This window comes from Falco peregrinus, chromosome 9 (genome assembly GCF_023634155.1).
Source record: "Falco peregrinus isolate bFalPer1 chromosome 9, bFalPer1.pri, whole genome shotgun sequence".
In the NCBI taxonomy this organism is placed as follows: domain Eukaryota; kingdom Metazoa; phylum Chordata; class Aves; order Falconiformes; family Falconidae; genus Falco; species Falco peregrinus.
Window position 1 is genome coordinate 23,985,067 of NC_073729.1, and position 24,358 is coordinate 24,009,424.

General features: G+C 61.2%; 2 protein-coding genes across 5 annotated transcripts; both read right to left on the minus strand.

The window, feature by feature from the left end:
- Nucleotides 1-2,124: 2,124 nt before the first annotated feature.
- Nucleotides 2,125-19,333, minus strand: RGS19 (regulator of G protein signaling 19). 4 transcript variants are annotated; one of them, XM_055813627.1, is made up of 7 exons: nucleotides 10,071-10,232; nucleotides 7,979-8,073; nucleotides 7,209-7,351; nucleotides 6,897-7,033; nucleotides 4,760-4,834; nucleotides 3,465-3,699; nucleotides 2,125-2,651 (listed from the first exon to the last, which is right to left on the minus strand). In XM_055813627.1, the coding sequence occupies exons 4-7, from the start codon at nucleotides 6,995-6,997 to the stop codon at nucleotides 2,463-2,465; spliced, it is 600 nt and encodes a 199-aa protein (XP_055669602.1). In that variant the 5' UTR covers nucleotides 6,998-7,033; nucleotides 7,209-7,351; nucleotides 7,979-8,073; nucleotides 10,071-10,232; the 3' UTR covers nucleotides 2,125-2,462. The 4 variants fall into 4 exon arrangements, with proteins under 4 accessions (XP_055669602.1, XP_055669603.1, XP_005239929.1 ...); XM_055813628.1 differs by lacking the exons at nucleotides 7,979-8,073; nucleotides 10,071-10,232 and adding an exon at nucleotides 19,176-19,333; XM_005239872.4 differs by lacking the exon at nucleotides 7,979-8,073.
- On the minus strand, nucleotides 19,231-22,813 carry LOC129785168 (translation initiation factor IF-2-like). Its single transcript, XM_055814229.1, has 3 exons — nucleotides 22,803-22,813; nucleotides 19,620-21,954; nucleotides 19,231-19,587 (listed from the first exon to the last, which is right to left on the minus strand). The coding sequence occupies exons 1-2, from the start codon at nucleotides 22,811-22,813 to the stop codon at nucleotides 20,658-20,660; spliced, it is 1,308 nt and encodes a 435-aa protein (XP_055670204.1). The 3' UTR covers nucleotides 19,231-19,587; nucleotides 19,620-20,657.
- Nucleotides 22,814-24,358: the final 1,545 nt, after the last annotated feature.

Consider the following 24,358-nt stretch of genomic DNA (forward strand, 5'->3'; position numbering starts at 1 on the left):
CCAGACAGCAGACATTCAACAGAGACCTTGGAGATGTTTAGAGGGGAGTAAGCAGCCACATGAAGGCAACTGGAAACGTGCTCCCAGCCCCTTTGAGGGCTGCGCTCCTCTGGAGGCAGGGATCCCCACAGGATCCTTTGCTCGGGGCTTTCACTTGACAGGGTGCAGCCAAGTCTCCCAAGAAGGCAAAGATTCAAAGATGCTGACAACTCGTTTAAGCCTCACGAGTCTTGCGGTGAATGGGATTATTCAAGCCAGGCTTGGGAGGGAACAGTGTCCTTGCAGTAATGCTTGAAAAAAGCTTCAGGATCTGAAACCCAAGCTGGCCAAAGCACTCTGGCTCGTGCGCTGTGAGCAGGAGCCAGCTAATTACCGGTTGCTGTTGCCTTTCTTCTTGTGTTACTGTAAGGAGGGGAGCTGAGCTTGGGTGCAGTTAGACAATCCTGAATTAGGTGTGGAATCCCAAGCAGAAGGAGCCCCTCTGAAGTGGGGGCAAAAAGTACTGTCTCAGGGTACCTTACGGTGCCCTTTTCTGGGATAACACCGAGGCAAGCCAGCGAGGGGAAGGCCATGGGATACAGAGGTGTCTTAGAAGTAAAGTTTTGCTTATAAATTATTTTGAAGTGCTAGGAATGGGAGCAAGAGCCCAGCTAGATTATCTGGTGGCAGCAGGGTCTTCCCGGGGCTGAGACCTCTGTGGCCTGGGGGGAGGCTCTGACCCCTGCAGTGCTCTTGTACAGCTTCAGGGATGCTTGGCTTCCAAACCTTGAGCTGGGGCCACGTTTTGAGAATGAGCCATTTCCTTTACTCACAGAACAAGCCAAGCACCCAGAGCTAAAGCCTCCCCGGTGCAGGGTGGGGATGCTGCAGGGCTGTAGTGGTGCAGACTCTGCACTTGTGGGGGAAAAACCTGCCAATAACAACCAAATAATAACAATACTGGCATTCCTGAACAAATGAACTGTCTCTGGTCTCTCTCAAAAATACATTTTCTTGAACTGTATTTCCATCTTAGCAAACAAAACTAAATTTACTGACATGAATTTCCACACAGTCATGCCACTAGGAAGGAAGGAAACAACAACAAAAAAAAAGCTCAATTTTTTTGTTTGTTTAAAAAATATCTTCAATAAAAAGAACCAGTGCTCCTTTTTTCTTTGAAAGGGAGGGAGGGAGAGAGAGGAGGGGAAGGGGTAGACAAATAGGAAATCACAGGCTGTTCTGCATGAGGAAAAGCAGACTAGTGCTGGTCTTCTACAGCGGGGCTGAACCAGGGTGGCTGCGCTGGGTGGCAGGACCTCGGCATCGGCTTCATTTCACCACAGAGGGCAGGGGCTGCTGCAGAAACGTTTTAATTCTGGGTACCGGGGCTCCACTAAATTGTTCCTCATGCTGTACAAAAACACATGGACGCTATTGATCTTCCCTGTGATGTTTCCCATCCTGTGTGGAGCCCTGCCTGGCTGCTCCCAAGGGAGCCAGGGCAGACCCCTGGGCTCGCAGCAGGGCAGGCGGGGGCCAGCTGGGAGCCTCCCCTTTCAGTGGTCCCAGTGCCTGTGCGTCTCTGCGGGGGGGGGGGGGGAATAATAAATACCTGCACGTGTGTTTTCCCCTTCCCTGAGGTCTGTGAACTGAGGATGCAGCTGCTTTGGGGTGACCAGCATGTGGTGTCTCAGGGTGGGCACGTGCGATGGGGGTTGATGGAGGAGGCAGCTGTAGGGTACCTGCTCCCACCCTCTGAGCACGTTCTGGTGGCCCCACGGGCCCTTCTGGCCCCTCCTGAGGCCCTGGGGGGGGGGGGGCTGCCCCCCAGATCCACTGGGAATGCAAACAGGCTGCAGCGCTGTGCCCTGCCCCCTGGGCTGCTTCAAACAGGCGGAGCGATGTAAACTTGACAAGTTTTTATATGTACAGAGACGCTTGTCAAACCCCCCCTCCCACCCCTCGAGTCCCCCAATAAAAGCCAACAAAAAAAGCATTTAAAATAGAGTAAAAAAAAAAACAAACCAACAACCAACCAACAAAAAAACCCAACAACAATCGACCTTCCCCCCACCCCAAAAAAACCCCAACCCAGTCCCCAACTGGGTCTCAGGTGGGAAACGGGGACAGGTCGTGTCCCCAGGTGTGGCAGAGATGGGATAAAGTGACCTCTTCAAAACGGGGTGCAGGGGGAGCCAGGCCCCGGGCGCTCTCCCGCGCGCTCCCCCGGCTCGCTCCGGCCAGCGGCGGGGACGGGGCTGGGGTTCAGTAGTACGAGCCGGCCCGGGCTGTGCTGCCGCAGTGGCACCAGCCCCAGGGACAGTCCTGGAGGGTGGTCCAGAAACCGGGGTGATGGTTCATAGGTAAAAAGCTAAAAACTGGGTGGGGGGGCTGGCAGGGAGGGCACTGGAAGGGAGGCGACACCAAGCCCTCCCTGGCCACCATGTCCCCACCGGCATCCCCACAGCTGGCGGGCACCCTTAGGACTCCGAGGAGGAGTGGGAGACGCTCTGGAGCAGCGATTTGTATATGGCAGAGTTCAGGAAGCGAGGGTAGGAGTCTCTGTGCATGAGTGTGTAGATCTGGAGCTGAGCATCGTCGAAGGTGTGCGAGGACGGCTCCTGCATCTTCCGGTTGATGACCTCCCGCACCCGCGAGTCCAGGCTCACCTGGGCAGCAGGGAGAGAAACGGGGGGGTTGAGGGACCCCCGATGACAAGCCCCCAGCCCTGGCACCCACCCCTGCGCAAGCTCTAACGGGAAAACGGGGTAGCGGTGTGGCACCGCGGGCCAGACATGGGGAGACCACGGTGTGCTCTGCCCCAGGGTGTTGGCACCCCACTCCAGGTCCTCCCCACATCCCCTTGCTGGGCACAGGAGGGGGGCTGGGCTGCCCCCACCCTGGGGATACTGTGAGCTGGTCGGTCTCTTCTCCCAGTGAAGGGACAAGAGGAAACGGCCTCGGATTGCACCAGGGGAGGTTCAGGTTGGATATTAGGACAAATTTCTTCACCGAAAGGGTGGCCGAGCGCTGGAACAGGCTGCCCAGGGACCTGGCGGAGTCACCACCCCTGGGGGGGTTTAAAAAACATGTAGATGTGGCACTTGGGGACATGGGTTAGTGGTGGGCTGAGCAGTGCTGGGTTAACGGTTGGACTGGACGATCTCCCAGGTCTTTTCCAACCCAGCCCAGTCTGTGTCTCCTCGGCCCACTGGTGCCCTCGTGAGGTTTTGGTCCTGCAGCACAACCTGGCCCACGGTCCCGCTGCCGGCTGTGGCCCAGGGCTTCTGGGGGGCCGGGGGTGCCCTCCCCACCGCGGTGCACAACCACAAAGCAAACCCATTACCTGCCAAGCTCATCCCCGACCACCCACCCTGTCCCCTAACGGCCGCAGGGCTGTGGCGGCAGCTGGGACGGAGCCCTCTCCCAAGGACACCCCCATCCCAGCCCCATTTTAGCCGCCTAAAGGCTCTGCCCCCTACCTCCTTGGGCGAGAGGATGGAGATGTAGTCCTCGTAGATCATCCTGGCCTTCTCGTCGATGGTGTGCTTGTTGCACTCGGTTTTGAGCTCCTCGCACGCCAGCCAGAAGAGCATGTTCTCCTCGCTGTACTCAGTCCGCAAGAACTCCCGGAAGACGTTGCGACCCGCCGGGCTCTTCATCAGCTTGTCGAAGGACTGTGCCCAGCCCCGCACCTCCTCCGGCGTGGGCTTGGCGCTGCCCGTCCCGGCGGGGAAGGCAAGGGGACAGCGTTACGGCTGGCCCGGGAGGGCTGCGGGCTCCCGGCTCGGTCCCTCCCCGCATGGCTCGGCCGTGCTCATCCCTGCTCCCATCCCAGGGGGACCGTGCCCGCACGCATCCCCCCTGCTCACGCCGAGGCTGCTCCTGCTGGGGCTCCGCTTTATCACGGAGGCTTTTGGAGGTCGCTCGTGGGGTCCATCCCGGCTCCGCTCGGCCGGGCTGGAGCGGGGGCTTGCTTGCAGCTGCGTTTCCCAAGCTGAGACGTATTTTGGTACCCAGAAGGGAACAAAAGCCCTTGCAGAGCAGCAGCTCCCAGCCAGCTGAGGAGAGACTGACATCAGCCCGTCATCCCTCACAGCTGCAGGAGAGAGGGAGGGAGGGAGGCTGCTCCCCAGCAAATACTTATTACCTGCTAAAGCAGGGCAGGAGCAGTCATTATCAGTAGCTAATTAGCACATCTGCCCCCTAACCCTGCTGTGCCAGGTGCTGAACAGAGCACACACAGCTGGGCTGCGTGTGAGGGCTCATGCTCATCCCCTGAGGACCGGGTGCTCAGTACAGAGCACCCCTGGAGCAGGGTGCCTGCCTGCTCCGCTCCTCCCCGAGTGTAGATATACAGTACATTTACATTGCTGCTGCCTCTGCTTCTTTTGCAGTGCTGAGCCTGCAGAACAACCCATCCCATCCTCTCCCTGCGGCTGTGAGGTGCTCTTGGCCATGGGTGTAAAGGGCAGGATGAGGCTCTGCCCTTGGGATGTGGCCTGAAAGATGCTGAGGTTCTTGTGTGCCTCAGTTTCCCTTTGCAAGGGCCCCAGAAAGGGGCTGCAGCCTGTGGCTCCAGGCTCCCTGTTTCTTGGTGGGAACCAGGAACCCCCCGCCCGGAGTCCGGGTGCCCTGATCCTGCTCCCCGTGTGTGCACCAGCGGGCATGATGGAGGGCTGGGTGCCATGGAGGGTGGCAGCAGGGACCATGCCATGCCATGCTGTGCCATGCCGCTTCCCCACCTCTGCCCCTGCAGTACCGCCCCTGCCCTCACCACGCTTCACAGTTTGGGATGGTCTCCAGTTTGGTCTCCCGGGATGCCCTCCATGCTTGCTCCCGGTCCTCGTTCCTAACGGGGAGATGGAAAGGTAGTCAGGGGCGCTGGGGACACCCCCCAGACCCACACCTGGACTCCCCGACTGGTCCTGGCTACCGAATCTCTTCCGTGGGCACCAGCACATCCCACACCCGTCTGCTCCCCAGCACCCTGCCCGCCCCGGCAGCACCCCGGCTCCCTTGTGCAATTTGGCTGTCACTGTGCGAGGGTGTTTCGGGTGTTTCCTGCGGTTGGGCACAGGCGCAGCCTGGCCCCCCTCCACCGCCTGGCACATGTGCCAGGGTCCTGCCGGAGCGGCCACAGGGCACCACCACCGTGAACCACCATGAATAAACACCAATTCATAAATAAATGGGGGTGGCTGTGGCCATGGGGGCTCAGCACGGTGGTGTGCTCAGCCCCCGTGTCTCGTTATCACGGGCTCCAGCCGGTGATAGCTCCAGCTCACTCAGGAGGCCGGTGGCTGCGTTAGATGGAGGAAGGCAAAGAGATGGACCCTGCACCCCCGGGACACCCCAGCACTGCTCCAGCCTGGAGGCGGGGCGTGGGATGAAGGTGCCAGTGTCCCCTGTCCCCGCCCCGTCCCTTGCCCCAGGGGTGCTGGTGGCACAAGGGGAGAGCAGCCTCCAGCCAACTTCCCTCGAGCCCCTGAATTTCGGCGCCCGGTGCCACCCACAGCCCTTCCTGCTTGCGACACCATCCCTCGCCACCCGCACAAGATTCAGTGTGCAAACTCCTGCCCCAGCGGCAGGGGCGGCCGGGGTGGGCAAAGCTGCGGGCACGTCCCTGGCACGCCTGAGCCCCAGCACGGCTGGCATGGGTCACTGCTTGCTCCGGGAGCGGGGTACAGCGGGGATTGCTGCCCCATCTCTGCTCACGGGCTCTTGCGGCAATGGAGGAGGGACACGGGGAAGGGTCACCCTGCCCACAGCCAAATGCCACCCAGCCTGGGGTGGTGGCCAGGAGGGAGCTGATCAGGGCAGGCTGTGAAGGGAGCTGCTTGCTGTCCTCGCTGCCTTGAAAATGTGAGGAAACGAGATGGGATCAGGCGAGACGGGGCCCCAGGGGCACAGTGGGGGTTTGCCTGGGGCTGGCATCGGTGCTGGGGCCGCGCTGTGGGGCTCCGCTCCAAGCTTGGTGCTCTCAGTGCCCGTAAAGCCCAAAGCTGCTGCAAAGCCCAAAGGCACCAGCAATCTCAGAGCGGGCAGATGCTGAGGATGCAGCAGAGCAGATGGCCTGTCCAAAATCTGGGCTATCCAGAGACAAAGGAGCTGGGGATCCTCAGAGAGGACAGGAGGTGCAGCCGCAGGCAAACGGCTGGTTACATCCTTGGCTTTGGGCAGTGCTGGGAGGCCGGGGCTGGACTCTGCACCTGCAGCTCCAAGGCAGAGCTGCCCGGGAGGGCTCCCATGGAGGGCGGCCATCCACCTCGGGCAGGACTCTCCAGCCGCATGAAAGCAGCTCCCCCCACGCAGCCCAGCGGGGACATCCAGCCCAGGAGAGCCACTGGTGCAGTGCCAGAGGGGGCTTCCCGGTGCCGCTGCCTTCTCTACATATTTTAAAAGATCTGGCCGATGGGCAGGAGTCATGGTGCACTGAGGCTCAGCTCGGGCTCACCAGGCTCCATGGGGGCAGAGCACCACGCCACAGCACCACTGATGCCCATCCGCTCCAAAACACCATTTACACCCTTTCCAACCACGACACCCATTTTGCTCTCAACTCCTGCCCCAACGCAAGCACACAAGCAGCTCAGAGGCTCAGCCCAGTGAGCGGACCCGGCTCTACCCCAGCTGCCATCCTACTGCCTGTGCCACAGGCTGCACCAAAGGGAGCCCTCAGGGCTGGGGGCTGCTGCGGGACCCCCACTCCCTCCAACCTGGGTGCCTGTTCAGGCAGCAGCTGTGTCCAAGCGCTTGGCACTGCACACAGCACAGGGGACCAGCAACACGTGGGCAACCCTTGCATCCCCCCTGGATGCTCCCATGGACCCCCAAATATCATACGATGCGGTGGGTGGGTGACGCTCATGGCCCTGCGGGAGCCTTGGGCTGGGGCGGGCGGTGGGACGTACCATGAGCAACTGCAGCAGCAGCACCAGCAGAAGCAGCAGGCGTTGGGGCGGTGGTTGCTGGTGGGTTGCACCGTTGTCGGAGAAGTCTCATGCCGGGACATCGGAAGGGGTGTCTCTGCGGACGCGGGTCCTGCGTACTGAAAGGCAGGAGGGCAGGGCGCGGGTGAACGAGCTGCCGGTGCTTATCCCCCACCATCTGCAAGCACCCGGAGGTAACCGAGAGACCCCAGCGCCACGACTGGAGGTGATTTAGTTTGGGTCCCCGCTTTCTGCCCCGGCCACCAGCCCGTCCTGAGATGGTCACCACCTCACCTGCGTCCCAGCCTCATACACGGTGGACGGGGTTGGGTCGTGCTTTGGGGGCTCTTCTGCTGCTCTCTGCTCCTCCCAGCCCGTGGGTGAGCCGTGCCGCCGAGACCCCCCAGCTAACGTCCCCGCCGCCTCCTCGATGGAGCCTGTGGGGAGGGACAGGGGTGGCACCGCGTTACCTTTGCAGCGGGACCCTCCGGCTTTGAGAGGCTCTGGGGGGCTGCTCCACGCTGGGAAAAGCCCTTTGCAGGTGGCAAGCTGGGGCATGGCAGGCAGGCAGAAAGCGTGCAAGAAAAGGAAGTGAGAAGGAAAGGAGGAGGGGAAACAGGGTGGCAGATGCTCTGCCAGCCCCACGCTTTGCCCGGGACCCCCTCCCACACTTTGGCAAGTGGTGCTTGAGCCCTGCAGGCGCAGCAGGCCCGGGCAGGGACTCAGCACCAGCTTGGCATGCCCCTGGCCATGCCCTGCGCTGTGAGGAAGTGCGACCAGACCCCCCTGGCGCGTTCCGGCCAGGGATGGGGAAGTCGGAGTCGCTCCACGGCATCATGTGAGTGGAAGGAAACAGGGTGGGGAGTTCTCACAGCTCCCGGCACCAAACCAAAACTCACCCTGTGCCAAGTGTTGGCTGAGCCCAGTGCTCTGCACTGCTGCTGCAGAACGGTCCCCCTGCGCCCACAGGCCTGTCTGTCCCCATCTGTCCCTGCCTGCACCATTGGCCCAGCACGCAGCAGGGATGCTCCTGGGCAGGAGTGGTGCCAGGGCTCAGCACCCACCTCCGCACAGGTAGGGGTAAGGATGTGGTCACGGCCGGCTCTGCCTCCCTGTCCCCGGCTGAGGGAAATGGGCAGCAATCACGGTCATTCCCCTGCTGGAAGGAACAGGAGCGGGGGGCAGCAGGCAGGGAGAGCCCCCGGCCACCTCAGCCCCAGCGTCCCTGTCTCCAGCTGCCCCAGGTCTCAACACCTCAGGTCTGAGTCCTGCTGTGGACTCAGCAAGGGGGACAGAGCCAGGGTGCAGGTCCCAGCTGGGGACAAGGCTGTCCCCAGAGCCCCCCGTGAGCCCATGGCCACACCTGTGGGTGCAGCCCTCCAGCCCCGGCACGGCCATCGCCCAGCAGCGCCTTCTGTGAGCTCCTTGCCTGGGCCCTTGCAAACCTCCGGCTGGCTCCCATCGCTCCCACAGGAACGAAAAAGGAGAGAGCTTGCATTTCGCTCCCAATTGTCCCTATTTATAGCCCCGATGCTGGCAGGATGGCTGTGACCTTGTCACCCGCCTCAGCAGCAGGCTCCAATCCCTCTCCCACCCACCGCCCTCAGGCCCATTTAACCCCCGGCTTTTTTCCCTTTCCTTTGCTTCCCCCGTCCGTCCTCCCCTCCCGGTGCCCACTCTTCCCCCTGCCCACCCACGGCGACATCCCAGTGCTGAGCCCCGAGCCCCACCGTGCCGGAGCTGCTGGGGGGCTGCAGCCCCACAGTGGGGCGGGGGGAGCCGGGCTCCGGGCACGGCTCCCAGCGGGGCTCCAGCGCTAATTACAGCAACCGGTGACGAGGCTGTGGGAATGGGGCGAGCAGGAGGAAAACCTGAAAGCTGGGAAAACCTTGCAGCCTCCCAGCCCAGCCCGAAGCAAAGGCAGCGACGGGAGCAGGTGGATGGGGGGTGGCTGAGGGACAGCGCGGGGACAGTGTGTGGCATTGCTCCGGGGGACCCCCAGGCACTTCGCTCCTGCGGCTGGTGCTTGACCTTGGCCAGAGCAGACTCGCAAGCAGCTCAGCCAAACACCTCAGAGAGGCAGCGGGACACAGCAGCACCCCCAGCCAGGAGCACCCCTTCCCCATGCCCACTGGGTGCACTCAGCGCCCGGCCAGGAGGCAGGATCAGCTTGTTGCCCATCCCGGGTGCTGTGGCACCCACCTAGGGCTATCTCGGCTGTGTGGGCTGCACCAAGGGAGACAGGGAGGAGAAGGGGGGTGAGGGGCTGCAAAGGGCCCCCCAGCCCCAGCACTGAAGGGCAATGCTGGTGTGCGGCCGACTGGCACGCAAAGGCAACGCCAGCCCACTCCGGATCGGCACCCAAGGGCAATGCCATCACGCTCTGGATGCTCGGAGCCCGTTTCCCAGCCACGTGCACCCCTTAGCACCCCATCCCACCACGCCAGCGGGGGGTCATGTGCCGTGGGGCTGCTTCTGGCTGCCCTGGGGCTGGGAACTGCAGCCAGGGCCGGCGGATAAGGAAGTGCCAGCAGGCAGCAGAGCCTACAAGTGCCGGAGGGAAGGTGAGGGCGCGCACGCAAGGCCGTGAAAAGAGGAAGGATGACAGAAAGGGGACGTTTCCCCAGCAGAGAGAAAAGACGCCCCAAAAGCCACCCTCGCCCAAATACTGTGAGCTCCCTGAGCCCCCCCGTGAGCCTTTGCCTGATGGCTGCAGTACCTGGCCTGGGACTCCCCACATGCTGGGTGTCCCCAGGTCAGGCCAGCTCACGTGCCTGTGATGTCCCCACTGAGCATGGCACTGCCCCATCCTCCCCCCAGATAGAGAGGGGACTCCCCATGCAGTGGGAGCCATAGCATCAGGGCGCCCACGCAGGCAAAACCAAGGTGATGTCAAACACCAGCTGTGGGGATGACGCCCCTCCACACGCACCCCACCTTCCCCAAGTGCCCCAGCTGGGGACGATGCCCTGAGCCACATGGCACCCCCCTCCAGCCACCCCTGCCTCTGCCAAGTGGGGCACAAACCAGCGCCCACCCTGGTGCGGGGGCACCCCCAGCACAGCCTGCCCTGAGCCCCCAAGGTGCCCAGCCGGCCCTGTGCTGTGGGTGGGGGGACGCAGGGCCCGGCAGGAGCTGCCGGTGGCCCGTCCGTACCTGTAGCCTGGCCATCATGCGGCGGCGGGAGCCGGCCAGGGTGACCCCGGCCGGCTCAGGGGGTGCGCGGCATCACCGGAACTGCCGGCTCTGAGGGCAGGGTGACGGGAGAGAAAAGAAGAGAGAAAGAGAAAAGAAAAGCGGCTGAACACATCCTCTCACAGGAAAGGGAGTGGTAAGGGAAGTGGCAAACTCAACCGAAGAGTTCAGGCCTTTTTTGGGAAAGCCCCGGCAGGGCCTGGCTCTCCTGACCGCTCCGCCGCAGGGCTGGCCACCCCGGCGGGGCAGGAGCAGGGCAGAGCGAGTCCAGCTGGCAGCGCAGCCCGGTGGTCCTGCCCCTTCCCACCCCTCAGACGGAGCCAGCGGCCGCCGCAGACATGATGGCAGCTGAGCCGGGGCTCCCCGGCCAGGAATGGCACCAACCACGGCGCCGGCTGCAGCTGGGCATCTCAGAGACCTCCCGGGCATCCCTGGGACAACCCATGGCCAGGGAAGCGGCTTTGCCGAGGAGCGATGGGCAGAATACGTCCCCAGGGTGGACACGGGCTGTCCCCAGGGTGGGCATGGGCTGGATGCTGGCACTCAGCTGACACCGCTTCAAAGTGCCGGTGCTTTCCGCCACGCTGTACCCCAGACATCCCGGGGGCTCCGGCGCTGCCCACGGGGCGAGGATGCCGGCAGCGAGGGAAGGGGCCGGTGCCCGAGGGTGGGCTGAGTCAGAGCCTCCCGCGGTGCCTCCCGGCACCGTCCCTGCCACGCGGGGATGTGCCAGCCTGCCTGCCGTGTAGAGCGAAGCCCAGCTCCCTTGGCCAAGAGTGACTCACGAAGTTGTTTGGTTTTTTTCCTCTTCAGGGGAAAAAAAAAAGAAGAGAGAAAGAGAAATCAGATGCCCAACCTCCGTTCCCTTGATTAAATTTGCCCTCGGCACCACTGCGGGTGCAGGGGGCTCCAGCCTGGCACCACCCCAGCCACCAACACCAGTTTGTGGTCTCTGCTGGCGGCTGCCCTCTCACTCACACGGGCTCACTGCAGGTGGAAAAGGGGAGAAAAGGGGAGAAAGAGGGAGGAGGGATGCCGGCACCCCCTGCACACTCCCCTGGGGCCACAGGGGTGGGCCAGGCGCCCGGCTGTGGCATGTGCCCGTTATCAGCCTGGCCCAGTGCCCTGCTCGGCTCAGCCACTTCCCTCCCTTCCCCGGGGACACCGAGCTGTTATCTCCTCTCTTCCCAACATGGCACAGCCCGGCACCCAACAACCAACACTGTCACCATCCCCAACCCCGCCCCGTCTGGAGCAACCCCCCCCAGAAGTCACCCTCCACTTCAGCGGCTCCTTTTCCTGCCGGCACCCACCGCGCCGTCGCTGCTGTCCTCACAGGCACTCAGCGGGGCTCCGTACCTCTGGTCACCTGAACCGCATTCACTTCCCAAGTGTTTTTCTAGGATTCCCTTTGCCACTGCCAGGCAGGGCCAGCTCCAAGGGCTAGAGGCTGCCAGGATGCGGCCACGCTCCCACGGGGTGCCCAGCACCCCCGGCTTGCCAGCCTCGGGGTACCCCCTGGCTTTGAGGATATTTTTATTCCTCAGCCACGGTACGAGCCCTCCAGCCCGGGAGAGACCTTCCCTGCCTATTTTATGGGTCAAAACCAGGAGGGCAGATGTGCTGCTCACCGCCGACCCCGGCGGGGATTGCTCAGCGGGGGCGATGCACCAGCCTCCTGTGGTGCCGGCAGAGACACCGTCCCCGGCCAAGCTGCTGGCACGGGTGACCCCTGACACGTGCCAGTGACGCCTCGGAGGGGAGCGGCGCCACATCTGGCCCCTCGCCGTGCCTCAGGGGAGCTGCAAGATGCCCATCACCTGCAAGACCGGCCACGCTGGATCAATGCAAGCAGCGCCTGGCCGCCTGCACACCGCTGCTGGATTCTCCAGTGTCTAATAAGGGTTCAGCCCAGCCTGCAGCTTCCCCGCCTCCTCCCTGCCTTTCCCCCAGGAAGGACCCAGCACCTCCGGCCTCTGCCAAATTTGGCTGAAACCAGCCACTGAGTGCAACAAGACGCAGGCTGACCCCGCCGGCACCGGGGGGATGACGGGGTGCCAGCACCCCCGGGCCCCCCTCTGCCGGGGTTACTCCGTGGGCAGCCGCCGCCACCGCCGAGCCCCACAGCTGCCACCGCCCCCGCCGCCTGCCCCAGCCACCTGCCAGGCACAGGAAGTTTTAGGTGCTATTTTTAGACCTGGCTTTTCCCCCCGCCGCTCCCTTTAGCAATCTATTAAAAAAGACTGAAGAGGTGAGGCGGAGCCCCCCAGCTGTGCCAGGACAGGACTAGGCTGACCCCGATGCTACCGGCACAGAGGTGCCAGCCATCCCAGCCACCGGACAGGTTGGGTTCCCCACGTCCCACCGGGACGAGAGGGTGGCGATGCCCACGTGGCTGCATCCCGGCTGCGTCCCCGCTGCCCTGCCCAGCACCTGCTGCTGATAACACCGGCAGATGTGCCCGCGCACGTGGCAGAGGAGGCGGCGGTGGCGGCGAGCGGATGCCTTTGGGGGAACTCCTCTGCCTGGCAGTGATTTTTCTGCCATCCCCTGAGACTGGAAAGGCTGGTCCTGGCAATGGGAACTGGGAGATGCTGCAGCGTGTCCCAACACCTCCCTGGTCCTTCGCACCACAAGGGCTGACAGCCCCATGGGCACCTCTCCCGCCGCGATGAGGACAATGCTGGGGTCCTTTTCCAGACCAGCCACCTCCTCTGCTCCCTGCCCATCACCTCGCCCATAGCCGGGGTATATTTCTATGCCAAGCATCCTCCAAACCAAATCCCACCGCAAACTCTCACAGAAGGACCACAAGAACCACTCCAGCAGCTGCTGCCAAGAAGCGAGTGGACCCGTGACTGTCCCGGCATGGCCACCACGGGCTGCCAGGCAGCACAACGGGCACAGTGTGGCTGGCACCCACCCCTCCGGCCCTGGCTCTTGCACTGAAACAGAGTTAATTATTTCACAGCATAAAAATAGCACCCGCGACAATCAGCTGGGGGATTTAATAAGGCAAGCCCTGACAATTACGTTTCTGTTAGTAGAGGTATTGCGGCGTTGTTAAGGCAGACTCCTGTTAAGCATTTGGTAATGATCCATGTGAAAGGAGAAGAAAGATCACAGTAATCAATACTCAGTAGGGGCTAAACCGCACGGACGGAGCCTGGTGGCTGATGGAAGGGAAGAGGAAAGGGCGGGATACGGCACTGGCGTGGCCCAGGTGGGAGCTGAGCCAGGTGGCAGGGTGCTCCTGGTCCACAGTGTCCTGCCAGCCCAGGACCTGCTTGTCCCCATCCCAGCACATGCCAATGAGGGCAGCACTGTGTCCCCCCAGGGAGCACAGGGCAGAAGAGGGGGTGTTAGTGGTAATTTGGTGGATGGGGATGCTAGGAGGACCGAGGATAAGAAGACAAAGAATTGCCCCTTCTGAGGAAACGAGGCACCAGACAGAGAATCAACCCGGGACTGGGATGAAAAGGAGAGATCCTGCATCACAGGGAAACACTGGATCAGAGGGATCACTTACCGCGGCTTCGAGCACTCCCTGCCGCAGCCAAGATGCGATTTTCTCCTCAGCCCCGGCACGAGCCCACACCCCACCGGCTGCATCCGGAGACCCACGCCAGCACGGGAGCCGCTGGCCGGGCACAGGGAGGTCTGGGAGCCTGCGCCAGCATGGGCAGGCGGTGGGTCCGGCCACGCCAGGGACAGGTCTGGCCCTGCTCCCCAGCCACGCTCCCTGCCCAAGGGCTGGCCCCGCACCCATTGATGTGGGCAGGGCAGGGCTGAGCCTGGCAGCCGGCTCAACCAGCGGCGGGACCGGCCGGGCCAGGGCTACACCAGCACCACGGCTGGGGACAAGGGGGCCCACCCCACAAATGCTGCACCCTGGGGACATTTGCCCACTGTGGTTTATTCACCTGTGGGCCCCGCTGCCTGCACGCTGCCAGCCCTGATGGATGCCTTTTGAGGTCTGGCTTCAGGCAGATGTCACACCTTGCTGGTGAGCATCCAGGGCTGGGTGGGATGTTCTCCCCGGCCCCAGAGCCAGTGCCACCACAGGTCCCTGGGCCAGAGCTTGCAGAGCTGAGCTTTTGCTTGTACCAGTAAAACTTCATCCCACATCAGAGTTTCGTCCTGTGTCGAAACAGTGAGGGACTGCAGAAGGCGCCCCCCAGGAGACTGTCCTGCAGGCGAATACCCGGGGCAAGGGGGATTTGGTGACCTGATGTCCTGTCCCAGCTCTGGAGCACCCCAAGGGACATAGGTGATCCCTGTGCTGCAGTCACAGCACCCTCACCGGCGCCAGGGCAGTAGCGATGCTCTGCCCTGCCGCAGCTGGGACAAGGGACAGGGAGCTCTGTGAGCAACTCGTGTCCTCCAAGACTGGCCGCGCCAGTTATTTAAAAACCGACCAAAGGGGAAGAAAGATGGCAAGATTCAGCTCGGCCATCCCTGGGGAGGAGCTGGCAGCGCGGGGAGGAAGGAAGCCCTGTCACCCTGAGTGGCCCCTGTGCCAGCGGTGGCCCCCGGCCCCAGGGCAGTGCCAGGCAGCTGCTGCATCCCGCTCCAGCTGCCGGACAGGGCTGTGGGAGGCGGCCGGGCAGCAGGAGCCTGGCCATGGGGGATGCCCATCACAAGCACTCTGGGCTCAGATCGCAGCAGCGGCCCTCGCTGGGGATCTCACTGAGATCCCCCGTGTGACAGGCCACGGCGATGCCCTTCACTGAGCCCCCGGGATGCTGCAGGGCTTGGCTGTACCGTCAGAGGACACAGGAGCTCACCTGCCACTGCTGCCACGGCAATACATCTCCCTGTTCCCAAATCCCCTTTGTGAACTTTCTCCTCGTGGTGAAACTCACACCAGGCTCACAGGCAGCATCTTTCCTTGGGGATTTTGCTTTTCAAGGCTAGCCTGAAGCTTTCCCTTCCTTTTCCGGGGTTCCTGCCAGCTAATGCCAATATGTACCTGTTTGCTCTTCTCCTGCCCTTTGCACTGAAATGCTGCTTGGGCATTTGCCTTCTGTCGGAGGAAACTGCTTAAGCCCCGGTTGGGTTCGTGCCTGCAGGAGGGGGAGCAATCAAAAACCCCAAACCCTTAACCCCAAACCCTTTGCTGGCTGCCTGACCCCCTACACTGAACTAGCAGCAACCCCAGTTGTGGGAGCGGGCTGCCAGTGCACCCACAGCCTGTCCCTGCACCCAGAGCCACGGCCACGTGTGGGGACATCGGGGGCTCCGCTTCCCCTGTGCCCGTCCTGTTGCTGCCCTAGAGCCTCCGTGGCATTTCTGCCTCTGGCATGGGCAAGTGCTGACAAGCAAGGCTGGAGCATGGCAAAGCTGGGCCCCCAGACCCAGCAGTCTTCACAAAGAGCCCTCAGAAGGTCAACTGAGGCTGTTTCCAAGCGGTTAGAGAACTGGAAGGGTGGCTTGTTATAAAACTCTACCGTACATTTTCCTGCTGTCAGGAAACCCCCTTTTTTCCATGTCTTAAGACAAATGTTAAAGCTGAACCCCAAAGGACCTTGTGGTTGTTTTTATTGCTGCTGCTGCTCCACCCTCCCCCCAGTAAATCTCTGTTTCCATGAAATGGCCAAAGGCAGGAGGTTTTGCAGGGCGAGTGAGCAGCAGAACGCTCCCTGCCTCTCCTGGTAAACTCATCCAGGATGGCCGAGGTCCCACGGACCTGGAGGAGCTGGTGTGGTGGGCTGGGGCATCAACCTCCGTGCCCACCCCAGGGGAGCCTGGGGAGGGGAGAAGACACACATGGCAGGTCTATGTCACCCGTCCCCTCCGAAGAAGGAACCCAGTGGATTCCCAGCCAAAAATAACAGAAATAAAGTAATTCTCCGTGCTCCCAGAGCATGCTTTCGCAGAAGGGTTGATCAAAACTCAGGGGTTGCTGCCTTGTTTTACACGGTGTTCTGGATCCAGCAAAAGCCAGGATTTTGATTTCACCATAGTTTTACCCCAAAGCCACCCACCGGTTCCCGTGTCCCCAGGTCCCTGGCAGCACCTGGGCAGGCTGGGGGGCTGTGCAGGGGACTCACCCCACAGCTCGGGGGCTGGCACGGCCCCAGCTCAGCAGCGGGCCGGCAGCTCCTGCAGAGCATGCACAGCTGGATTTAAGATGTTTGATTCCTACAAAAAGTTATGGGTGTCCTGAAACTCGGGGAGAGCCAGACGATGGAGTTACCTGCCGCAAACAGCGCTGTGGCTCAATGCTACCGTCGCACAGCCACGGTAAGAATTTGGGACTTTCTGCAGGTCACCCTCCCTGTGCTGCATGAGGTGAACCCATGGTGAAGCATCTGGGGAAAGTAATGGGCTGAGCGAGCCCAGCACTGATGGAAACAAGCTGGAGGAGACTCGTATGGTGCTGGTGCAGGATGGTATGAAAAGAGAGATGCCTGTGGGGTGGGATGTCCGTTCCCTGAGCTGGCCGGGACAGGGACAGTGATGGCCATGGCAGAGCAGCTCCTGCTCTGCGACGGGGTTGCTGGAGCCCTTGTGAGCCAGTGAGTTCAGTTTCTTCCCCTCTTATGCCACGGAAGATGTTAGACACTCTTCCCCCATCCCGTCCTCCCCAGGGGCGAAAACCATGTTGTTACACACCGGGGGACTAAAATAAGTGGTTATAATGGCCAGTATCTTCTCTTCCCCTCAAATTACGAGGTGTTATGAAACAATGTATATAAACAACCAGCTTTAGATCCACCCCTCAACAGCTTTTGTAATGGAAATGCAGGGAGAGATGTGCAGAGACAAATAAGGAACTGAGTAATAGGAAGTCTCGGCGAAGGCCGTGGGCACCCGGAAGCCGCTGTTATTCCAGGCAAGAGCCCGAAGTGCCGAACCCCGAGAAGCGCGTGGCACAGCGGCACAAAGGTGGCGATGCCTGCTGGCCTCGCTCTGCCGTGGCTGCTCTACTTTTGGGGTGCTCAGGCATGGCCTGGGGGTTGGTGCAAGAAACCGGCCCGAAGAGCAGGAGGAGCTGGAAGGGAAAGGCAGGGCACCCTGTGGGATGGCTCACAAGCATGGCTCTTGCCTCCTCTTGGGCTGACTTTCCAAAATAATTTTATCCACTGGATAAAAATTTGGAAAAAAAGAGGAAAGTCACAGCAGCTTGAGCTCATGCTCTGCAGAGATCGAGGAGCAACACCGCAGCTGCTTTGCTACTCCAGACCTGTTGCTCACAGGGAAGAAGAGCCCAGAGCACGGAGCTCACCTGCCCCCTTTGCACAAGCCCAGTTGAAACTTCAGATGCTGTAGCCCAAGTCCAGCCTAAAAGTGAGACTACAACCAAAGATAAGCAAAGATGGGAGAGGATGCGCTTCAGGAGGCAGCAGAGACGCACTGCTCCCGCACGTTGGGCAGACTCAGCATTAATTACTCTGCCAAGGTATTTTTCCCCCTTACCCTCTCTGGGTTTGAATTGCATGATCTGATTATCTGCCTTCGGTTCCTCCTTTTTTTTAATAACAATATCAAAATGGGCACCCGCACCCTGATTGAGGTATATTCATGTCACTAAATTTCTGTTTCTCCACTATAATCTTATGAGGTGGAGTTTGTTTAATTGCTGAAGAACACGACTGTATTTTGATTAGCGGCTTGAGTCATTTGTGGGGAAGGGCTGACGCAGAGGAGCTAAAATCCTTGTAGGGAAATCTGATGTGGAGCTCTCCCTTGGGAGATATTCTGAAATATGTGCCCACTGGGGTAACCCGTTTTCCCAAAGAAAACTATATCCACCAGGCCAGCAAACGCCATGGGCTCCACTCATCCAGCGTGACACGGGACGAGCGTCTCTATCGACGGGGATGGTGGAGACGCATCCAGAGGGGAATGAACTCCCCTTGAAGCAGGGAAATCCCTCCCACTCAGTTAACACTTTTTGTTTAGTTTCTTAAATAAGGCCATGGATCTGCGCCAGAGCAGCCTCATGGAAGCGGCGGGGAGAGGGAGCTTCCCAGGGGAACCTCTCCATGCCTGGGGATGCACAATGATCCACACGCGGAGCAGCTCCGGCGGCTGCGTCTGGCCCAATCCATCTCTCGGCCAAGTCGCGGCATCCTGCGACGCTGCCCACGTGATGGGCTTGTGTTGGGTGACAGTTGGATGTCAGCCCCTACGGGGGACAGCTGCGTCCCGGACACCACCGAGCCAGGTCCCACCACCCAACCCTTTGGCCAAGCTGCTGCTGGAGACCCATCGGGGACCGGAGCCCACGGTGTCCCTGACCTCAGCCAATCCCCCCCAGACCCACTGCTCCCCGCTGCCCCGGCCAGGTCAGGGCTCCCGATCGCTCCGGCTCCCCGCATCGAGGCATGGCACCCCCTGCATGGGGGGCACGGGGAGTGAGCCTGCCTGCCCCAGCCGGTGCCTGGATGCTCAGCGCTGCCCTGGTACCCACCTGTGGGTGAAGGGAGAGCAGGGGCAGCCCTGGGCAGGGGAGGCCTCCGGGGGGGGGGGGGGGAGATCCTCCCTGCAAGCTCCCCCCCAGGGCTGGGCAAGCCCCAGTGCAGCCGGCCCTGCAGCTGGAGGGCGCCCCCTCCTTCCCCCTCCATCCTCCTCCTCCTCGCAGGAGCCCTGCCCTCCCCCGGGGTGATGCGCTGGGGAGGTCCCCCTCCCTGCTCGGCGCTCGGGGTTCCCCCGCCCCGCCGCCGGGTCCCCACGGAGCATCCCGCTGCCCTCCCCCCGCTCCCCCCCAGCCCTCGCACACGGGGGCTGGTGCCAGGCGGCGGCCGGACGCACGGACGCACGGACAGAGCCCGCTCCATCAATCCCCGGCGCTCCGCGGTGCTCTGTGCGTGGCGGGGGGGGGCGGGGGGGGGGGGGGGGCGGGCAGCGTGCGAAAGGGAGGATGCCCGGGGCCGGGGGCGCATGCAGAGGGGAGCGTGCAAAGGTGGTGGTGGGGAGCGTGCAGAGCGGGGTCCGCCCGGGGGAGCGGGGAGGGAGGCTGGGCTGGGCACCGGGCGGGGAGGGGGCGATGGGCCCGTGCGTGTCCCCCCGGCATCCCGCGGGCGGCGGCGGCCCCGGGCCGGGGCGCCGGGTACTCACGGGCCGGGCATCCGCGCCGCCGCCGCCGTGCAGCGCCGTCCGCTGCCCCCGCCCCGCCGCCCCCGGCCGCCGCCTCTGCGCTGCCTCCGGGCTGGGCACCGGGGGAGAGGGAGCGGCAGCGGGAGCGGAGCGGAGCGGCGCGGCTGCACTGCGCACGCGTCCCCCGGCCCCTGCGATTGACTTCCTAAAGCAATTGCAGCTTTGGCACTTCCTCACGTCAAAACACACACACACACGCACACACACACCCGGCGCCCAGCATGGGCACCCAGTACCCGCACCCTGCACCAGCACCGTGCTCCCAGTGCTGGCACCCTGCGCCAGCGCCATGCGCCCAGTACTGGCACCCACTACCAGCACTTTGCACCCAGTGCTACACCCTGCACCAGCACCGTGCTCCCAGTACTGCACCCTGCACCAGCACCATGCGCCCAGTACTGGCACCCACTACCAGCAATGCACCCAGTACTGCACCCTGCACCAGCGCTGTGCGCCGGCACCATGCACCCAGCACCGGCACCCTGCACCAACATCCAGTATCACCACTTTGTACCCAATACTGGCACCCCACACCTGCACTCAGTACCCGCTACTGGCACCTTGCACCAGCCGTATGCACCCAGTACTGGCACCCTGCACCGGCGCTGGAGGTCCCCTCTGTCCCTGGGGGGTCCTCACCCACCCCAGGGCGTGGGGCTGGGCTGCCCAGGTGCTGCCCCCGGGGCCGCTTTCCAGCTGAGATTCCCTGCCCAGGAGCAGCTTTCCCTAAATCAGTGGTTTCTCTGCTTTTTTTTTTTTTTTTTTCCTTAAAAGGGGGATTATGCATCACTAAAAATAAAGGTTGATAAAACTTTGGGAGAGAAAGGAGGCATAAAAATTTCATGATCTTGCCAGCCAGGGAAATTATCCCACTTTATTATTTAAAACCTCATTAAAAACCATTTCCCTGGGAGAGACAATGATCAAACCACGGTCTATTTCAATCCTCGAGACGTGCACTCTGCTGCGTGGGGAAGGCGGTTAAAATAGGCCCCTACACGTGACTGCTCCGCTGCTGACACCAACGCGACCCCTGCCCCTGTGAGCAGCACCTCCAGCCTGAGCCCCCCACCTCCCGCCTGAGCCTCTCACCTCCAGCCTTAGCCCCCCACCTCCAGCCTTAGCCCCCCACCTCCAGCCTGAGCCCCCCAGCCCCTGCGTGCAGACTGCATGGCACCCACTGCGCCTCCCTGCTCTGCCCATACTCCGGATTTTCTTCTTTTTACCCCACCAGCTCACTCCGGTGGGAGCTACGGAGTGCTTGCCCAGGGATGGCCGGCCCAAGGACCTCTGCGGCTGGAGCAGGAGCCTTCCTCCCATTGCAACTATTCCTAATCTGAGGAGGAGCACCGGTGTGGAACCGTGCTGCCAGCCTGCTCCCTCCTGCCGTGTGCCCGGGCCACCGGCCCTGGGTTGGCCTTAGCGCTTCATTTAACTGGAAGCTCACAAGTGCCTGTAAGGGCTCCCACACCTCCAGGAACCGCTCTGTAGTGTGTCTGGGATTTTTAGAAATCCCCGTGAACATTTTGGCTTGTGAGTCCTTGCGATTCTCCAGCTAGTCTGTCCCTCCGGGTAGTGGAAGAAGCCTAAGTGGTTTAAAAGAAGGCAGTTTTTTGAAAAGTGTGGATTGGGAGAAAATGTTTGGAGCTCCCAAACCACCTGCGAAGTAGTGCTGGGTGAACAGCCAGGCTCAGCAGCTCCCAGTGCTCCCAGTGCCACAGCTCGGCCCAGGCGCCTCCTCTTTAGATACACACGCAGCAGGGCGGGGGACGCATCGCTTCTAGCAGTTGCAGACGCTCCGGTGTCAGCCAGGACCCCGCTCCGGGCCGCCGTGGCCTTTGGGGACCTGCTGGCCCCAGCGCCAGCCGGGGCTGCGGGGGCGGGCGGGGGCGCGACCCCCGGCGGGTCGCAGCGTCCAGCCGCGCTCCGGCCGGCTCTGCGCTGGGTGCTGGCAGCGGGTGGCAGAGCGGGGGGACACGGGGACGCCCCCCGCCCTGTGCCGCTCCCGCAGCTGCCACGCACCCCCCCGCCGCCTCCCCCGCCCCGGCGGGTCCCGGCCCCGCGCCCCCAGCTGCAGTAGCGGGGCCCGCCCGCAGGTGCCGCCCGACTCCGCCGGCAGCGCCTCGGCGGGGGCCCGGCCCGGCGCCCACGGCCCGGCTGGGTACCCACGGCCCCCCGGGCACCCCTGCGCACCCCCGGCCTCACGGCACCCCCGGGCACTCCCGGCCTCCCGGCACCCCGGCCCGGCTGGGCACCCCCGGCCTCCTGGGCACCCCCGGACCCCGGGCACCCCCGGCCCCCCGGGCACCCCCGCGCCCCCGGGCACCCCCGCGCCCCCGGGCATCCCCGGCCCGCGGGGAGGAGGGCACTGTGCGGGTCGGCCGGGCAAAGGGTGCAGACACCCCGCGTGTGGCACAGCAGCTGCAGCCCGGGGGCGCTTGAGCAGCTGGGGCACCATCCTGGGAGGTGCTGGTGCTGCGTCTGTTTGGGACACGATAGGTTTCTCCGAAGGGAGAGTGCGCACCCCGAAAGTGGAGAGCCGGGCTTTCGGTGGGTATTCTGGCTAATTTTCTGATGGGCGGAGGTGGCCACTGCCTGGAGAGCGCGGGCAGCGGGGAGCGGGGAGCATGGCACAAAGCAGCACCCGCAAAGCTTGTTTTCCTCCTCAAGAACTCCAATAACTCCAGGCGGGACGCTAGGGAGCAGGAAGCCTCTGGATGAGTGTCTGAGAGGAGTCAGGCTGTGTCAGGACTATGATAGAGGCAGGCTCCCAATGGGCCTGCAAGGGACCATCTGATGACAAAATCCCATCACCGGTTGCACGATGCCCACCTCCAGAGCACGCCAGCACCGGCCTCCCTGGAGTGGCAGCGTGGGCTGATCCCTCCCAGGGTGTTTCCAGCTTGCGTGCTCCTTGAGAGGCTGGCAGGTCATGAAACTGGATGTGTGAAGGCTGCGGAGATGTTTTCCTGTAAAAAAGCCTCTTCCTCCCACCACCTACCTGGGCCTTTGAAAGCTTTCCAAGCAGCAGAGTGTAGTTTGACTGGAGTGACCAAAAGAGATGCACCTGGGACTGGGAGCTCTGCGGAGGCAATGGGGCTTGAGCTACTACAGCCCAAGTGGGAGTTACAGGAGAAGCGGCTCCTCGCTGTCACCCCACAGAAAGCGCTTGTCAGGGCCCAGATGGTAAAGGCCGCGTTCATCCTGTCCCTGAATATGTAGCTCCTGTCTCCTGAGGGCAGCCCAAGGACAGGAGGAGATGCCACCTCACAGGTGGTGTGTTCAAAGACCTGGCACATGCAGGTGCAGGAGGCAGAGCTGCCCCGGGGACCAGCCCTGCTCCAGGGTGTAAATCCACCCTGTGTGTCCTAGTCACAGAGCTGTCTTTGCTGAATACCTGGTTTAAGCTGTGCAGTCCCATCACACCTAATTTATTCCCTTTTGATGAATACCTGGGTACCCTTTACAGCCTTTTTTATTCTTTTAAGGCCCCAGAGCTGCCCAGGGAATGTCAGAGCCACATTTCACATACTACTCCATACATTAGCTATCATGTAGCTAAGTCCCCGTGACTGCTCCCATGCTGACTTAAGAGTCATTCTGGCTGGGGCCATGTTTTTCCCACAGGGGCCTGAAGTGTCAAAATCGTCTCTCCTGTACTCAAGCTTGAAGATAAAGCAACAACTTAAAGTTCTGGAGTGTGGCTCTCTGCAGGTTGTACAGCAAAGTTTAAAAGGGAATTCTGCACTACCAGGAGCAACACAACTATAAATTCTATCACATTTAGGGGGAAAAGGGTGGATTAGTTTGATTTCTTAATGTAACAGAGCTTATGTAATCACATTGTATATCAGCGTACTCATATTCTTCCAAATTCTTCTCTTTAAAAACTTATTACCCCTTTGGACAGTTTTATCGAAAACTGAGAGAGGTATAAAGCTCAGTTCCTACATTTGCGAACAGCTAGGTTGAGAATGACTCTGCCTGGGCTGCAACTGTGAGAAAGACCAACACATGCTGTCAGACCTTATTAGACACCAGAGAATCCACACAGATCTGACATTTGATTCATGCCCTAACTGTGGGAAAAGCTTCGGCCAGAGTTTGTGCCCTCTCAGGCACCCAGGTCAGTCCCCCAGGAGACGCCAGCCTGCTGAAAGCCAGACTCGGCAGATTCTGCAGCTCCCAGAGCTGTTTGCTTTTCAGTGCCAAGCTGGGAGGGGGCAGGCAGGGAGAAGGAGCTTAGCAGAAGTCTTAGCCAAAAGGATGCTGGTGTTCGAGGATGGGACTAGGAGCGGTGCAAGCACTGCAGCCCCAAAGGCTGCCACTGGCATTGTAGAGATGTCCTCCTTGAAAGAATCACTGCAAATTATCTGCTCTGCTGCCAGGCGGTACAGGCTGACAGGGCCTTGGGGGCACTAACCCATATTCCCACCGCAGTTTTCATCTGAGCCTCTCAGTGACGTACAGACTTTCTCTCAAACTCTCATCACTGTTTGAGAAACGGCTGAACAGTTGTTATGAAGGATGTCAGAAGTTGGAACTGGTGACAATAAGGACAAAAGTGAGGTGGCTGGACTCTTCTGGTTACTTTTGGTTGAAATCAAGGAAGGCAGAGGAGATCTGGACCACTGTGCCCTTTCCTTGACCACAAGACGGACAGTGAAAAAGGTTGGATCAAATCCAGTCTGTTCCAACCTATGCTGTGATAGTTCAAAAGCATCTCTGACTTTTTAAAATGTAGGAGGAGTTGAAAGACACTCTGGAGAACTTCCATCTGTAAAAACGGGCACAGTTTGGTCTGGTCTCTGTACAAAAGTCCACACGCAGGTGGAACAGCTCCTGCAGGTATGTTGGAGAACTAGTGGAAAGTCTCTGCTCTTTGGCTGCAGGGGGAAGGTGATGTAGATGACAGAGACAGAAAAAGTGTATTTGAGGGGAAGGTTTGAGAAGTCAAGTGTCTATAGCAAAAAATACTTTGCATCAGAGGGGAAGGTAAAGATATTCTTTGCTGTGTAATCTAGCCCGAGAACTATATTCTCTGATTTTTATTCTACTTGCATTAAAAGCCTCTTCCATCGCTTATTCATCTCTAAATTGTTTTGTAGACACAGTCCATTAGAAACCTGCTCTGTTGAATAGCA